Genomic DNA, 18,778 nt, shown 5'->3' on the forward strand with positions numbered 1-18,778 from the left:
AATTTCATGTTGCTTCCTCCATTGGAATGTAAGCTCCTTGGGTCCTGGGACTATGTTTTTGCCTTTCTTTGTATCCTCCATGCTTAGCTCAGTACCTGGTAAACAGTGGATGTTTAATAAATACTTGTAGGCTGGTTGACATGCCCATGTTTGTCTATGTGAGTTTAATGTATGTCTAGAATATGTTCAACTGGGTGTTTGCCCACCTTGTTCTAATCTGCCTTAAATTGTTATCCCCCCAAAGGCAGAGTGTTCCCTCACCCTACCCTCCCCACAAAATGCCACATGCAGCCTGGCATTAAATAAAAGCTTTCCCCCCATAATGATGGTCAAATGCCGTCTTTTAATTTGATGCAAAAAAAAAATCAGCTTTGAGTAACAAGTGCCCATTTTCTGTCCTGGGAATTCGGACATTGTGGAAACTTCTGGAGGAAATCTTTCCATGTCTGCCACACCCAAAGTGCTCTTCCTCCTGGTTAGGGCTGCTGCCTGCAGTGCCCGTGTCTGGGAGGGCACCACCGTCACTGGTGGGTGAGGAGGGGGCAGAACAATTTTCCAAAGCGTGAACCCTTTTAATAATAGTCACTGGCCAATGGCTTCCTGGACTCAGACATAAGAAGTGCCAGAGCAGCTGGTGACCAGCCATCTCCTCCCTGCTTCCTCTGGTCAGAATGAATGTGTGTATGTGTGTGTATATGTGTTGGGGAGGGCACTGGGCACAGACCAATTGCTTCAATAATCCATTAGAAGCAGAGCCTGTTCCTCTGTGCCTTGCGGCTTAAGAAATCCAAAGAGCAAGAGGAAATTGGCCAAGTCAGCCAGCAACTGGCTGGGTTCCTGGCTCTGTCGCTGGGGTCCCAGAGGGGCAGAGAGAGGCCAACAGATGCCACAACTTTGGGGGGATCTGTACCCTGGGATCTGGGCTCTGGTTCCCAAACATACTCCCAGGTAGCTACCCTCGAGATGGACCAGGGTGTAAATTTTACAGTGGATTTATTTACATGTTGGGGCATTAACACAAGAAGTCCATTCATGCTGAAGATGTGGCTGCCTCCCAGTGAGAGGAGCTGTCCCAGGTGGCTCAAATAGGAAACAGAGTAGAAAAGGCACATGATTCTTTATCAGAGGAGTTGTGCACCAATCCAGTCATTTAAAGCTGAGGAATCATCTGTCCAAAGAGGGTTCTCTTGACATCCTTCCCTTTGGACTCCATACAGGGGCGAGAGGGTTTTCCATTGTTCTGCAGGAGCATGGTTGACAGGAAGCCCAATGGTTGGTCCTGTCCGGGCCAGAGATAGTGAAGAGATAGCCCCCTCTCCCAAGGGGACAGTCTTCTTGGTGCCCATGGAAGGAGAGCTGTGGGCCTAGTGAGGACCCCAGGCTTGGTGATCTAATCCTTAGTAAGCCACCCATGTCTCCTTTCCATAGTTTTTCTCACCACCTGGTCTGGGAAGAAGAGGAGTAAGGAGGATATCCTCTTATGAGGAGGGTAGTAGGGGTCCCTATCAGTGTCGACCATGTTTAATCCAGTTTCTAATCATCCATTTTTGTCCCGAGCACCTCTGCACCACCAATCGAAGACCAAAGTTAGCTTCTTTAGACATCTCCACTTCCAGACACCGTCCTGTGTCTCTGCTCACAATGGGGCCATTCTAGTGATGGGGAGAGGAGACAGAATGAAATGAGGTTAATGAGGGGGACCTCAGGTGATTCCCCTTCTAGAGGAGGTAATACACATGGTGCTGGTGGTGATCTCAGATCCTTGGAAATAAAGGCAAGGATGACTAGGTGATTCATGCTATTGTTCCCCTGCCCCTCTCTGAGCTTCAGTTCTCTCTCTCTCTCTCTCTCTCTCTCTCTCTCTCTCTCTCTCTCTCTCTCTCTCTCTCTCTCACACACACACACACACACACACACACACCCCAACCTCTCTTTTGAGACTATGAAGAGGACTCTGGGGGAAATGGAACCTCCCATCTCATCTCTCTGTCCCTCTCCATAAGCTCAGCTATCAGGCATACTCTACCACAACCTCTTAGGCCAGCCACTGCGGGTTCAAAAGACTTGCCTCTATTTGGAATTATGCCCAAAGGGCGATAAAGCTGTGCATACCCTTTGACCCAGCAATTCCACTTTTAGGTCTTTTTCCCAAAGAAATCATGGAAGGGGGAAAGGGACCCACATGTACAAAAATATTTATAGCTGCTCTTTACGTGGTAGCAAGGAATTGGAAGTTGAAGGGGTGCCCATCAATTGGGGAATGGCTGGACAAGTTGTGGTATATGAATACAATGGAATATTATTGTGCTGTAAGAAATGATGAGCAGGAGGAGTTCAGAGAAACCTGGAGGGTCTTATGTGAGCTGATGATGAGTGAGATGAGCAGAACCAGAAGAACATTGTACACAGTATCATCAACATTGAGTGTTGACCTACTGTGATGGACTATATTCTTCTCACCAATGAAATGGTACAGAAGAGTTCCAGGGAACTCATGATAGAAGAGGATCTCCAATTCCAAGAAAAAAAAAAAAAAGAACTGTGGAGTATAGATGCTGATTGAACCATACTATTTCTTTTGTTTTGGGTGCTGCTGTTTTTTTTTTTTTTTTGAGGTTTTGCATCACTGCTCTGATTTTTTCTCTTGTAACAGGATTAATGCAGAAATAGGATTAATGTTATTATGTGTGTGTATATATATATATGTGTGTATATATATGTGTGCATATATATATGTATATGTATATAGATATATAGATATAACCTATATCAGATTGCCTGCTGTCTAGGGGAGGGGAGGGAGGGGAGGGAGGGAGAAAAATCTGAAATTGTAAAGCTTGTATAAACGAAAGTTGAGAACTATCTTTACATGTAACGGAAAAATAAAATACCTTATATTAAAAGACTTGCTTCTGGGAAGAGATACAGACATAGACGCAAGCCGGGACTGAAATTATAGATCCCAGGGGGACATAGACTCCCACTAGGTACATCTTAGCTCTCTCAGAGATCCCAATCATGTCAGCTGAAGGAATTGGGCACATTTATCTTGGAAGCTTGGAAAAGGGAAGACTTGGGGTATAGGCACTTGACTTGTTCCATTTGGCTCAGAGTTCAGAACAAGGAGCAAAGGGTAGAAATTTCAGAGACTTAAAGTCAGAAACAATGTCCTCACAGTGAGATATAGTGGGTCTTTTTCCTAAATGTCTTCAAGAAGAGGCTGGGGGACCACTCATCAGGTATATTATAGTGGAGTTCCTCTTGTCATGGGTTGGATTAGATGGCCAATGAAGTCCCTTCCACCTCTAAAATTGTGTGATTCTATGATCCTGTGAGTCCATATCATCCCCAGGCTAGTTCCTCCTCCCCTTGGAACCTGGAGATCTTCCAGGAAGTCACTTGACTATTTGCCATGCCTCAGTTTCTCTACATATGAACAGCTATCTTGGATTCCATCTTATGCTTAGCATGAAGCTACTTCTTCCCTGCCCTGACCTAGGTTTGTTCTGGCTCTATAAAACTCCTGTAGCTTTGATGGGAATAGTCCCATGTCCTTGTCTGGGCAGGTCTTTCCTGGCTGAGTTCCTCTCTAAATGCTAGGAATTGAGTATACTTATCTGGGGATCTGAGGGTTTCCATCAAAAACAAACATGATGGGGCATGACACAGTGGAAACAGTTCTGGATTGGGGGAGCTCCTAGTTCCCTTTTCCCCCAACTACTCATCTCTTACCTGGGTAAAGTCCCAGAGTCTCTGGGCAGGGCGGGACACATCCTCACATTTCTTCAGGGTGGGCGTCCGACCTTTCCCGTCATCAATGAGACACTTGGAGTCTGGCAGGAAGGCGGTAGAACCAAGGGGCCCTAGCTGGAGCAGACCTTCAGCACTATAGCGTACCAGCTTGGAGGGAGAAGAAGAAAAACAAGATGAAGAAGAAGAGACAGACAGAGACAGAGACAGAGAGAGAGAGAGAAGTCGAATCCACCCATCGCGAAGAATCCAACCCAAGGGGCCAGGACCATTTCCTTCTTCCTTCAAAGACTCTGATTGGTTCCCAGTCAATAGATGCCAAATATTGATTGCCTGCTTCAGAATCAAAGCATCTCAGAGTCAGAAGGAATCTCAGAGGCTAGTCTAGTCCAGCCTGTCTATGAACAAGACCTATGATTTCATTGGCATGGGTGAGAAAAATCCCTCTACCAATGCAGGTTGGCAGCTTCTCTGTAATAATCTTCTTCTTCTTCTTCTTCTTCTTCTTCTTCTTCTTCTTCTTCTTCTTCTTCTTCTTCTTCTTCTTCTTCTTCTCCTCCTCCTCCTCCTCCTCCTCCTCCTCCTCCTCCTCTTCTTCCTCCTCCTCCTCCTCCTCCTCCTTCACCACCACCACCATCATCACCATCACTCACATTTATATATGTGTTAGGCATTATGCTGAGTGCTTTACAATTATTATCTCATTTCATTCTCACAACAACCCTGGATGGTAGGTGTTGTTAAGGGCTAAAATTCTAGCTAAACTGTCTAAAATATCTAATGAGTGGTCGCCAATAAATTATAAGCTTTAGCAAGAGTTAGACTTTTAAGCATTTATTAAGGAGAATAAGAATTTGGTAAAGAGAGAGAAAGGCCTAGATTCCTATCTATTAAAGGGAGAGCACATTTCTAGCTCCGCTCTCCACCAGAGTCCAGAGGAAAGAGCCCGAGAGCGAGCGCCAGTCCCTTCCTTCCTCCTCCCACTAGCCCGCGTCACTTCCTGACGCCAAAGAAAAGACTCCTGGTCTTGCCCTCAAAGACCTTTGCTTCATGGGTGGAACTCTTCTACAGTAAGTCTCCAGCAGGTGGCGTCATTCCAATCGTTACAGTGTTAATATGCGCATTTTACAGATGAGGAAATTGAAGCAGATAGAGGTTAAGTGACTTTCCCAGACTCGTAGAGCTAGTAAGTGTTTGGGGCTAGATTTGAACCCAGGTGTTCCTGATTCCAGGTCCTGTGCTCCATCAGCTATGCCACCCATTTATAGTCTTAATGACTTTCCTGGAGCACTGAGAATTGAAATGGCTTGCCCAGGGTCCCAGAACCAGTTCATGTCAGAGGCAGGAATTGAACCCAGGTCAGGAATCAACAATCACCAACTGACAATGATTTTCAGTTAATTCATTCAACATAACTATAAGCTTCAAGCTAGACTATTTCCACGTCTTCCCAGTTCTATGTTCATTATGTTTTTCTTAAAAAACAAACCACCTGATAGCTAACCTTCATATAGCTCTTTATATATATTTTTATCTGCTCTTCAACTAAGTGATATTATTATTCCCATTTCCCAGATGAGGATGCTGAGGTTGAGGGCATTTAAGTGACCTTGACATGAAAATCTAAGCTCATTAAGTACTGATTCAGAAGAATGATAGGTAGTGTGATATGGAGCAAAGAGCAATGGATTGAGAGTTAGAGGACCTGAATCCAAATCCTGGTTCTGCCATTTACAACCCCAGTTGATCTTGGACAAGTCACTTCCCAGGGCCTCAGTTTCCTCATCTACAAAATAAGGGGGATTGGACTAAATGATCTCTGAGGTCTCTTCCATGTCTAAATCTCAGACATTGTGATACTCTTAGATGTCCTGGAGATCTAGTTTTTCTGACAGTTTGTAGTTTCTGATCAATTAGTGAATTCCACTTATCTTTTACATTTTCATCCTTTGCATTGAGCATCTAATATGCTACAATGAAAAGCTTGCCGTGTCTGGTATCAGAAGACCCTATTTCAAATCCTGTTTCTTCTGTTTAGCACATGAGTGACCTTTGGTAAGTCACTTCACCGCAGTCCTCAGTTTCCCCATTTGCAAAACAAGGTAAGTAAACTTGTTGGCTTCTGAGAGTTTGAGGTATGGGTGGAATAACAGACTGGTTAGTCAGCCAGTCAGTCTGGGTTTTCAAAGCAAAGGAAGAACATGTTTTCTTGCCTTCCTTTGAATGTCCCAGTGCCTTTCATTAGGAAAACACAGAGCTCCATCAATATGTGAGTCAGGCCAGGCCTCTTGGGGACAAGATGTTATCTGGCATCATGTCTTGGTCTTAATAACTCTGCTGGAGGTTATGGAAAGCCACGGCAATATTCACTTTTATAAGAGCAGGTTATTACAAAATCAATCAGCGTGACATATACACCCAGGTATCTAAATAATAATAATAACACCATTATTATTAATAAACAGAGGTAGTTTATGAGGTGAGGAACAGGAGATTAACCCAACATCCTCCCCTCCCACCCAGACCTAGGCATGAGTGATTTAGCCTCCAATCAAACTCTCTCTGTGTGTGTATGTGTGTTTTAAGCAGGTTCAAACTTGCCCAGCATCGTGGTAAGTGCTACCGGCTTTAATTAAAGGCTTCCAAATGGAAGTCATTAATTTTACTGTGTGCTTAAAAATTAACCATGCTTTCCCTGGCTCAGAGCTTTAGCATTGGCTGAATGGCCTAGGACTTTAGATATTCAGCCTGGGCTCCATTAGGATGAATTAGCTCCCAGATATAGGGCAGCTAGGTAGCATAATGGATACAGCACTGGACCTGGAGTCAGGAAGACTAATCTTCCTGAGTTCAAATCTGGCCTCAGACACTTACTAACTGTGTGACCCTGGGCAACTCACTTAACCCTGTTTGCCTCAATTTTCTTATCTGTAAAATGAACTGGAGAAGGAAATGGCAAACCACTCCAGTATCTTTGCCAAGAAAACCCCAAATATCTGAAATGAGTGAACAACAACAACAAAGCTCCAAAATGGATCTTTGGAGACCTTGGCTGCCATACTGGGGATGGGGATGGGGATGGGGGTGATGGTGAAGGGCAGACTCTGGCTGAAACAAGGGAAGTCTCAGCACAATTTAGAGTGAGAGGACTTTGGTTTGAATCCCAACGTTGACCCTGTGATTCCTTACTTGTAAAACAAGGGAAAAGGGAGGAAACGAATTTTTATTAGCATCTATTCTCAGCAAGAAGAGATCTCTTTGAGAGAAAGGTCAGGATCACTGATCTAGAGCTCGAAGTTACCCTGGGAGTCGTTTAGTTCAGTTTCCTCATCTTACAGGTGAGGAAAGGAGGTTTAGGGAAGTCAAGTGACTTGCCCAAGGTCACAGAAGTAGTGACAGAGACACTGAACCCAAGTCCTGTGACTTCTGAGACAGAGATCTTCCCATGGCACTATACCAGATCTGGAGTCAAGGAACCTGTGTTCAAACACCACCTTTGCTACTTGGCCTCTCTTTGACCCTGGCCAAGACTTGACTTCTCTGTAAACCTTTAATAGTGTTTCTCTAAGTCAATTATCAAACATTTATGAAGTGCTTACTATGTGACAGGTATTCTGTTAAGTTCTGGGGATACAAAGAAAGGCAAAAAATTCCAAAACAAACAAATAAAATAGTCCCTGCTATAAGGATTTCATAGTGCAATGGGTCAAGCAAATCATCTGCAAACAACTTTGGAATGAGCAGATGAGAACACTTTCTTCCAACAGCCAGGAAGTCAACTAAAGTAGAGACTTCAAGGAAGTCAAAGAAATTAAGAGGCAGAGATGGGGATGGAGAGAGTTCCAATGGACAATCAGTGAAATATGCAGTCAAGGGATAGATTGTCTTGTAGGAGGAACAACAAGGCGGCCGGTGTGACTGGATTACTGAGGATGTGGAGGAGCATAAGACGTAAAAAGATTGGACAAGTAGGGAGGGGCCAGGTTGTGTAAGGCCTTGAAGGCCAAAAGGAGGATTTTATCTTTGATTCTGGATGTGAGAGGGAGGCTATAGTTTAATTGCATTAGTGGAGTGACAGGGTAAGACCCACACTTTGGGAAAATCACTTTGAGAGCTGAATGAAGAAGTATGAACTGGAGTGGGAAGAGACAGAGCGACCAAGCAGAAGGTGAATAAGGTGAGAAGGGTGTGGACCAGGATGGTGGCAATGTCTGAGGAGAGAAGGGGGTGTATACACAAGAGGTGTCATGAAGGTAGGCAGGATTTGACCAGTGATTGGATATGAGGAGAGAGAGACAGAGACAGAGACAGAGAGAGACACAGAGACAGAGAGACAGAGGCAGAGAGAGCCAAAGACAGAGACAGAGAGTGAAAAACAGACACAGAGGCACAGAGATAGAGGGAGACAGAGAGGGACAAAGAGACAGAGACAGAGAGACACAGACACAGACAGACACACACACACAGATTGATTTTGAGCCTGGGTGACTGAGGATGCTTGTGCCTTCAATGCTAATCGGAAATTTGAATGAGGGAAGGGTTTAGAGAGAAAGATACTAATTAGGTTCAGTTTTTGACATGTCGAGTTTAAGATGTTTATAGGACATTCAATTCAAGATATCCCCTAGATAGACCATTGGACATAGGAGACTGGAGGTGAGGAGAGAGGGTAGAGCTGGATAAGTAGATCTGGGAATCATCTGCAAGGAGATGATAATTAGTAACAATACCAATAGCTAATATTTATGTAGCACTTACATGGTAGGCACCATGCTAAGTGCTTTACAATTATTTGATCTCAAAACAACTCTGGGAGGTAGGTGCTATTATTATCTTCATTTTACACATGAGTAAACAGAGGTAAATAGCGGTTAAATGACTTGCCCAGGGTCACATAGCTAGTATGTGTCTGAGACTGGATTTGAAGTCAGGTCTCCCTGACTCAATACCCAGTGCTCTATCCATTGCACCACCTAGTATGTCCTAATTGAATCCATGGAAGATGAGATCATCAAGGGAAATAGTGTAGAAGACAAAGAGAGCCTTCACAGGTAGCAGGAGTGACCTGGATGGAGATATAACAAAGAAGAATGAGAATGGTCAGATCAGACAGATAGGAGAGAGCAGTGTCTTAAAAACCTAAAGAGAGAGGAGTATCCAGGAGAAGAGGGTGATTAGCAGGGTCAGAGGCTATGGAGAGGTCAAGGGGGATGAGGATGGAGAAATGGTCATTCTAGCTGGTGATTAAGAATTCTGCAAGCTCATGAGCAGATCTTCATCTCAGGGGATGGGGTAGCTGAAACCCTGTACCCATTACTCCCCCATGGAGACTGTCTTCAGGGGCCAGGACTTCATGCTGAGGTGCTTCCTGGTTGCTAAGTCCATATGGATAGGGTCTGAGACAGACCTGCTGAATGCCACTCCAATTGTGGAAAGCATTATTGTAAGCTCCAACGACTCGGAGCTAAAACTAGTCTGGCTTCCATCTGTTCTGGTCTGTAGGGAGAGAGGAAGAAAGCTAAGTGCAGAGAGTGACTTGCCGGGCTGGTGGAGAAATGTAATTTTCACCCAGAAAATCAGCAGCGATTGTGTCTTATTGCTGTTACAAAACAGATTATACACAGCTTCGGAAATGGGCAATTATTTTTACAGTTTACCGAACGTGGTTGCCTGCTCTCTAGGAGGGCATTAAGAATGTAGGGAGGAACTGCTAGTGGGGCTTAGTATTTTTGGTCTTACTTGTTCTGATCCATAATTCAACTTAATTCAATTCAACCCAACAGGCATTTATTAAATACGTACTATGTGCCAGGCACTGTGCTAATCACTGGAGATGTTGTTGTTCAGTTGTTCTCAGTCGTGTCGACTCTTTGTGACCCCATTTGAAGTTTTCTTGGCAAAAATACTGTACTATTTTTCTCCAGCTCATTTTATGGATGAGGAATGGAGGCAAACAGGGTTAAGTGACTTGTGTAGGGTCACACAGCTAGTAAATGTCTGAGGCAGGTTTTGAACTTAGGAAGATAAGTTTTCCTGACTCCAGGCTCAAATGAACATGGCCCCTGCCCTTTAGGGGTTTACATTCATTTTACTTGGAGAAACATTATGCAACAAACATTTATTTTATTTTTTCCAGTTACATGTAAGGGTAGTTTTTAACATTCATTTTCTTTCCTTCTTTTTTTTTTTTGGTGAGACAATTGGGGTTAAGTGACTTGCCCAGGGTCACATGGCTAGTAAGTGTTAAGTGTCTGAGGCTGGATTTGAACTCAGGTCCTCCTGAATCCAGGGCTGGTGCTGTATCCACTGCACCACCTAGCTGCCTCGCAACATTCATTTTCATAAGATTTAGAGTTCCAGATTTTTCTCCCTCTCTCCCTTTCCTCTCCACTTCACAAGACAGCAACCAATATGGTATAGCTTATATATGTTCAATCCACAAGTGCTCTTTTTATCAGTTCTTCCTATGGGAGTGGATAGTATGCTTCATTATTAGTCCCTTGGGATTGTCTTGGATCATTGTATTGCTGAGAGTAGTTAAGTCATTCACAATTGCTCATCGAACAATACTTCTGTCACTAGTCACAATGTCCTTCCAGTTCTGCTCATTTAACTATGAGTCTTTCCAGGTTTTTCTGGGATCATCTTGTTTGCCATTTCCTATAGCACAATACCATTCCACTACAATCATATACCACTGAAGCTTCTTCAGTCATTCCTCAATTGATGAACATTTCCTTGATTCCCAATTCTTAGCCACCACAGAGTTGCTATAAATATTTTTTGTACAATCCCCCCCCTTTCTTTTTTTCACGATTACTATTGTTAACTGTTTCCTTATATCCTATTCCCTTCCCCAGGATATTTACTCTATTATCTATCTTCTTTCACCCTATCCCTCTTCAAAAGGGATTTGCTCCTGTCTGTCCCCTCCCCCCATCTGCCCTCCCTTCTTTTGCCACTCTCTCTATCCCCTTCCCCTCCTATTTTCCTGCAGGGTTAGAAAGATTATTCCACCCAATTGAGTGTGTATGTTATTCCCTTGGAGAAATATTACAGAAACAGATAAGAAAGTACAAAATATATACAAAGGAAATATTAAGCAATTCTCTCCTCCTAAGACTGGGAGAGGGAAGGGACAGGGCAGAAGTGCTAACAAGTGGGGGCAGCTAGGTGGCATAGTGGATAAAGCACAAGCCCTGGATTCAGGAGGACCTGAGTTAAAATTTGGCCTCAGACACTTGACACTTCCTAGCACTGTGACCCTGGGCAAGTCACTTAACCCTCATTGCCCGGTCAAAAACAAAACAAAACAACAGCACCTCCTTTTCAGGGTTATTGTGAGGATCGCATGAGATAATATTTATAAAGTTTTTTGCAAGCCTTAAAGTGCTATGTAAATGCTAGCTATTATGGTTGTGTGACGATGAGGAAAGGCATGATATTTGCAGTGGTGCCTGGGATTTTGAGAAGAGGGGGGAGTTCGTTCTTGGCATGGAAGATGTCTGGTACAAAGGCATATTGATGGGAGAAGGAATTTACTCTATGGAGAATAGCAGGGGGACCATTTGGTCTGGAATATAAAATATATGTGTCCACAGAGGATACCCACTGATGACAGCATGATGATGATGATGAACCTTCTAGGTGTATATCAATTCAAAAAAAATTAAACCTCTCATTTAATAGGTAAACAGAGGTCCTTATGAGGAAACTCCCTCTACCAAATCAAGTTGGCACCTGCTCTGCCAATTCTAGCTTTAGAGATTCCCTGAGGTGCTGGGGGGACTCTTGTTTGGAGTCCCGGGCTTGAACCCGGGTTTTCCTGACTCTGAGATCAGCTACTCTGTTTATATTGTGCTACCTCCCATTTAGGACATTCTATTTTGTTTAGCATGTCCACATTCATTATCTGATTTAATATTATTAAGAAAATAATAATAATGGGCAGGCAGTTGGATGGAGTACTGGGTAGAGAGCCAGGTCAAGAGTCAGGAACTCATGTTCCTGAGTTCAAATTTAGCCTCAGACACTTACTTGCTATGTTATCCTGGGCAAGTCACTTCACCCAGTCTGCCTCAGTTTCCTCACCTGTAAAATGAGCTGGAAAAGGAAATGGCAAACTGCTCCAGGATCTTTGCCAAAAAATTTCAGATGGTGTCACAAAGAGTTGGACATGACTGAAATGACTGAACGTCAACTAATAATAACAGCTAGCAGAGTACTTTCAGGCTAACTAAGCCCCTTTTCTCCTAATAAATATGTGAGTAATAAAATATATGAGTACTACTATGGGACAATGATTGGAAGGTTATCATGTGTGGAAGAAAAGAGAGCCTGGATTTGAATCTTAGCTCCACCACTTACTGCCTGTGTGACCTTGGACAAATCTCCCCTTCTCTGGGCTTCATTTTACTCATCTGTAAAGAGGGAAGGTTAGATTTGGTGATCTTCAAGGTCTCTCCCGGCTCAAAATCCCTATTTTACAGATGAGGGAACTGAGGTTGGTAGTGTTGAAATCACTTTTTCAAGGCCAAAAAGTAAGTGGGCAGAGGCAAGGCTCAAACTCAGATCTTCTGACTCCCAGTGGGATGGTCATTCTTCTTGGTCCAGCCTTTGTGATGTAACTAGAAATGTAAGCTCTCTGAGGGTGGGGATTCTTTTCATTTTGTTCTTTGCCTTCCCAGTCTCTAATAGTACCTGGAACATAGTAGGCATTTAATAAATGCTTGTTGATTCCTTGTTGATTGACATTGTTATTCCTATTTAGCTAGGATGCTGAAGAGGTGACAGAGGCTGCAACTGAGAACTCAGTCTATATTTTAGAAAAGAAGGATCTGCCACCTCTTCAGCTTAGTAGCTGAGATGAGACAAGTGGGACTGGGGCTCTAAATTGCCATTAGTTTCAAATCAAGGCAGCTGATGGGCCCTTGGACACCAAGAGTCAGGCAGTGATGCTTCAGGGCTTCCATTTTCTAATGAGTGGCTAATATCACACAGCAAAGGGAGCCGAGACCCAGAAGCAGCTGTCATTTCCCACCCGTGGCTAATCCCTGAGCACCAGGGCACTGACAAGAGGTAATGGTTTCTGAAAAGTGGATTATGGGGGTGTCTGAGTGATGAGGCTAAAAAGCAAACTAATTTCCCTGCCTACAGCCCAGTTTGGTGCTTGGCACAGGGAAGATACCTGATTGAATAGATAGTAATAATTATGGGAAGTGACTTATATACAGCCTTTTAGTATTGGCAAAGCAATTACAAATGTTTGATATGTTCCATATAATTATATACATCATTTGATCCTCAAAACAACCATGGGAGTTAGGTGGCAGTATTATTCCCATTTTACTGAAAAGGAAGCTGAGGCAGACAGTAGTTAAGTGACTTGCCCTGGGTCACACAGCTAAGAAGTGCTGAGGTCAGATTTGAATTCAGGTCTCCAGGTCCAGTGCTCTGTCCACTACAACATCTAGCTGCCTATAGAGGCTTTACCCACATAAAAGGTAGAAGGAGGAAGGTGGAAGCCCTGCATGGGATGAGTTAAATTCTGTTGCCTATAATAGGTTCTTAGCGCAACAAATATTTATCAAGCCCCTTCAATGTCAGAGCTAATGCAATGTAATACCCTGAAAATAAAGTTACTGGGACTCTGCAGCACCCGCTTTCTCATTGTTCATGGAAGCAATAACTGTCTGGGCCTTGGTTGGGTCAAATTTATTAGAGCTAAAAACAGTGTCACTAATGTCCAGAAGAACAATTTGCAAATTAATTTTGTTTCTTTTTCCAAAGCAAACTGCACATATAAACAAGCTCAGTCTTGATTCTAGCCATTAGTAAATAGTGAAAATAATATCATAATAATTTAGAATTTTAAGATTTAAAAAATCCTTACTAAATGCAAGTAAATTTTGCATCTCACACAGGTTATTTTATGTGGATTTTTTTTATTTGGGAGTTAGGCTTGGCCAATATATTGGTATGCTGACACCTCTGCAAACAGGAATTTAACTGATGAAGGCCCTCCTGGTTCTTCTGTACAGTTTTATCTCAGCCTGCATACAGGGATCCCAAAACTCTAATGGCTTCATTTTTTTTTTGCAAGAAAAAATATGTGCTTCTGATATGATGGGCCACCCTTGTTTCTCAACAATTTGGCTTTCATGATTTTAAAGCAATTTTATCAAATAATTTTGATTAGACACCCATGAGGATATGACTGAACTGGCCAGGTCTTTTGTTGGGCTCCCTCCCATTTTCAGAATCACCAGTCAGGAGAGAATTGAGACTCATATCATGCATTTCTCCTTGGGGAGAGGTTCAATGAACCTCACTCTGAAAGCCTCTTGATCTTCAAGACCATACTGGGAAACCAATCCTAATCTTTACCAATGAAATTTATGCACAGTGTAGAGGCTCAATCCATACTTATCCACGAACATGTGAATCATCTTCAATGCCAAATAAAGGGACAGTATAGAGCGGGAGTTACAGGGAACTCTTTCTCTTTCTCAAGTTATTAACTTTCTCATATCCGTTGACTCCACTATTAAGACAGATACCACAGAGTTCAAAGGCAAAGAAAAGCTAGAATCTATCTGTCTATCTGTCTATCTATCTGTGTGTCTGTCTATCTATCTGCCTGTCTGCTTGCCTGTCTGTCCATCCATTTACTTGTCATCTGTCTGTCCGTCCATGCATCCATCCATCCATGCATCCATCCATCTGTCATCTATCTATCCTATGCACGCACATATGCATTCGCACAAACCTATGTGCATAGATGTAGTTATATATCTATATAGATGTATTTATCTGTGTTTATGTCCAAAGATGGATTGCTCTTTCTTTATACATTTATATACATATGTATGTATCTATATGTTTATCTCTATAATAAATATATATACACAAAATCTTTATGTGTATCTATACATATAGATATATTTGTGTATACACAGATAGCTATAACTATATATGCATTTCTGTATGTATATCTACCTATACACATATGGATCCATAGATTTGTACATATACAAATGTATTCATTCCATGTTTTTGACCTCTGTGGTATTATGTTCAGTAATGGGATTTTAAATTTGAAATTGTGAATAATTTAATAACTTTAAAGAGAGACCTTGCAAGAGTTACATATCATTCCCATTTTATACTGTCCCTTTATTTGGGACATGTGTATGTCTATCTCCTATATATATATATTTTATATATAGCAAAATATTCATAGTAGCAATTTTTTCTAGTAGCAAAAAAATGGGAAGAAAGTTCAGAACCCACTGATTGGGTAATGATTGAACTGTGGCATGGAAAGACCAGTATAAACTAATGCAGAGTGAAGAGAGCAGAATCAGGAGAGCAATACATTGATTACACAATACAATCAGTGACTGCAACAATGTAAATCCATCCATCCATCCATCCATCCATCCATCCATCCATCCATCCATCCATCCATCCATCCATCCATCCATCCATCCATCTATCCATCCACTGGATGGTAGTTGAATTCAGTTAAAAGGAAGTGATCAATCTCAGTGTCAGAAGATTGAGTGGTGTGGTGGAAAGAGTTCTTTGGAGTCAGAGGACCAGAGTTCAAATCAAGGCTCTGCCATTCACTGCCTGTGCGCCCTTGATCATATTTCTTCATCTCTCTGACCCAATTTTCCTCAATGATAAAATGAGGGAATTAGACTAAACGTTCCTTAAAACCCCTTCCACCTCTTATCCTATTATTAGATATCACTCTCCCTCTTGCCCGCTACAATCTAGCTTAATTCACTTTCTCTCTGTTCTTTGCACATGCGACTCCATCTCCCATCTCTAAGTTTTTCTTTTAGCTGCCTCCTATGGCTGGAATGCATTTCTTCCTACTGTTGCCTCATTGAGTGTCTCTCTTTCTTTAAGATGCAGTTCAAGCACTCCTCTCTCCATAAAACCTTTCCTGATCCCTTCAACTGCTAATGCCCTTCATCCCTCCCTGACTACTTTGTATATATTTGCATTTATTAACTTTACGTTTACACCATATTTTTAATATGTACATCTTGTCTTCCCCATTAGAATGTAAATAGACTGTTTCACTTTTTGCAAACATTGTTTCACTCTCTTTATTTGTATCTCCAGCACTTAAAACAGTGCCTGGCACATAGTAGGAGCTTAATAAATAATTCAGGATCCTATGATTCCTTCTAGCTCTTAATCTATGATTCCATGAAAGATGAAGAACTATCCTCTTCTCCTAATAAGAGAGACAGGGGTTGACAAGCACCAGATACAATCACAGTGAAAGTTTGTTTCACATGATGATTTTTCTTTGTGATGGGGAAAGTTTTATAGGCACGGGGACAGTGGCGGTAATATTGGGAAATGTTTGTGCTGTAAAAAAACAAAACAAAACAAAAAACCAAAATCACCAAGGGAAGAAATCACCCTTTAACCAAAAAAGTTCTTCTCTTTTTAGGAGAGCTTGAAGGTCCATAAATTTAAAGATCATAGATTGAATGAGGTACTGTGTAAAATGGGGCTGTTACCTCCCAATGCTTTCCAGCTGTGTAATCATCACACCCTGCAAATATCAAAGTTCTATGTAAATGCTAGGTAATATTACTTCATAGCAGTTGTTCAAGAGTACTATTTGCATTATTATATTAATACAGAACAACATCAATATTGTTTTAGTACAATATTAATAATTAATATAATATTATTTGTATTGTAGCTAGGAGAGGTTATAAATATATTATTGTGGCTAGAAGAGGTTTTCTATTACTAGGTTATTATACATTAATAATGATATATAATATTATCCAGTAATAATATTATGTTATGACATATTCTGATATTATAATAGTAATATTTTAACATGATAAAATATATTATTTATTATATATTATAATAGTTGTAATATTATATTATTGCCATATAATAATCTAATATTAGAAAACTTCTCCTAGCCATAATAAATGTATAACCTCTCCTAGCTATATCAATGTAAATAATAGTATATTGACTATTAATATGTGCAGACATGATATTAATATTGTTTTGTATTACTTTATATAATAAATAATATTATGTTATTGTAATATTATTATAACTGGAAGAGCTCATCTAGCTGAAGACTGTCATTTTACAGATGGAGAAATGGATGACCAGGGAAGGACCATGACTTGACCAAGGTCCTTAGTTTGTAAATGGCAGAGCTGAGATTTGGACTCAGGTCCTCTGGTTCCCAATCTTTCCAGTACCTCACAAGGCACAGTGACAATCCCAACGTTGCTCACACTTGTTTCCAGCTCTGCTCTTGGGGGATCGGTCTGTGGTTGGGAGAATCTGCTGCACCTGTCTTCTCAGCACCCCATGCCCTCCCCGACTGGAAGGAATGGGCAATGTGCCGACGGCTACTTACATATGCATCCGTGTCTCTCCTCAGAGACTAAGCCCCTTCCTATCGCCAAGAGTTGCCTGGCTGCTGCCATCCTGATAAGTGAAAGTAGCTTTTAATCTCCACTTGCTAGCACTTGTGAATCTTCCCAGACTAATTTTCAATCAAGAGAGACAAAGTGTGAGACCATCCACCTGTTTATAGAAGTGCCAAAGGCATCAGCTGTGAAGATGGAGTTTGACAGACTGGCATTAAACACTGGCCATGTTGCCCCTCTGCCCTCCAGGAGTGTTTGAAAGGAGATTTTCTCAGCAGAATCTTCACCTTAAATAAGAACTGACCAAAATGTGAAGAAAAGGAGAAAAAAATGTTTGATGTTTTTCTTTTGCCTGGAGCTATCCACTCCTTGAGGTCTGACATTTTTTGCTGTAACAGGTATGTGGCTGCAGACCAGTGAGAATCCCCTCTACCCGTGGATAGACTGCCTCTGGTTTAAAGTTTTAGTGAGGGGGAACCCAGTCCCTTCCTAAACAGCCCATTCCCCTTTTGGACAGTTCCACTTGTTAGAAACGCTTCCCTGATGTCCAATCTACATTTGTCTCTTTGCAAGCCTCACCTCCTCCTCGTTCCTATTGTTAGAGGTGATTAGGTGTTTCATTGAATAGAGTGAAGGGCTTGGAGTCAGGAAGAATTGAGTTCAAATCCTGCCTCCTAGCTGTGTGATACTGGGTAAGTCACTTAAACTGTCTTTGCCTCACTTTCCTCATCTGCAAAATGGGAATAATTATAGCACCTATCTCGTATGGTTCTTAGAATGATTAAATGATAGTATTAGTAAAATGATTAGTACAGTGCCTGGGAGATAGTAGGCTCTTCCTTTCTTCCTTTAGACATATTCTTTGGGGTCAAATTGAACACAATCATTCTCTTTTCCACATGACAGACCTTTGAATACTGTAATAGAACTAGCAACTCTCATTGAACCAGGCTCCCCATGAGGTTTCTCTTCTCCAGTCTAAGCATGCATATATACTGGATGTGCAAGGGACCGCTCAGCTAAAGAAGATGTCCTCTCACAAGGAGGGGCTAATTATCTACCTGTCTGGGACAATGCTTGGTATCTCTTGGGAATGTTATATATTTTATTGAACCCATAGATCCTTTCCCCTTGATATCAAGCTTAAATCTGTCCCTGGATCTTACACCCATAGCTATCCTTCTACACTCAGGGTCAAACAGGAAAAAAGTCTATTGCTGTTTCTTCACAGCAGTCATTCAAATACTTGAAGACACTTGTTATGCCATCCTGGAGTTTTCTTTTCCCAGGGCAAAGTATCCTCAGTATACTTGATTCTCATATGGCATGAGCTTGGGATCCTACATCATTTTTGTCTCTTTTTACCTTATCAGGTGTCCTCCAAAAATGTGGACTCAGGACTGAAAGGGAGACTCCAGATGGGGTCTGACAGGTTGGGGGACAGCAGGGTCATCTTGTCTCATACTCTGGATACTATTCCTCTATTAATGGAGTCTAAGATCACATCTGCATTATTAGTCAGGCCTTTGAAGATTGGATGGATATTAGATAAGTGAAGAGGCAAGGATGAGGAGCAGGATGGCCAGCAATCA

General features: G+C 41.9%; 1 protein-coding gene across 3 annotated transcripts in view; it reads right to left on the bottom strand.

Moving 5' to 3' along the window:
* Positions 1-978: 978 nt before the first annotated feature.
* Positions 979-18,778, bottom strand: part of GALNT9 (polypeptide N-acetylgalactosaminyltransferase 9) — a 307,798-nt gene continuing 289,998 nt past the window's right edge. For all 3 annotated transcript variants that reach the window (XM_043977028.1, XM_043977029.1, XM_043977030.1), the window contains 2 exons: positions 3,733-3,900; positions 979-1,652 (listed from right to left, as the gene is read on the bottom strand). In XM_043977028.1, coding sequence (XP_043832963.1) covers positions 1,506-1,652; positions 3,733-3,900 — 315 coding nt within the window. In that variant the 3' untranslated portion in view covers positions 979-1,505. The remainder of the gene's footprint in view (positions 1,653-3,732; positions 3,901-18,778) is intronic.

This window comes from Dromiciops gliroides, chromosome 1 (assembly GCF_019393635.1).
Source record: "Dromiciops gliroides isolate mDroGli1 chromosome 1, mDroGli1.pri, whole genome shotgun sequence".
Taxonomy (NCBI): Eukaryota; Metazoa; Chordata; class Mammalia; order Microbiotheria; family Microbiotheriidae; genus Dromiciops; species Dromiciops gliroides.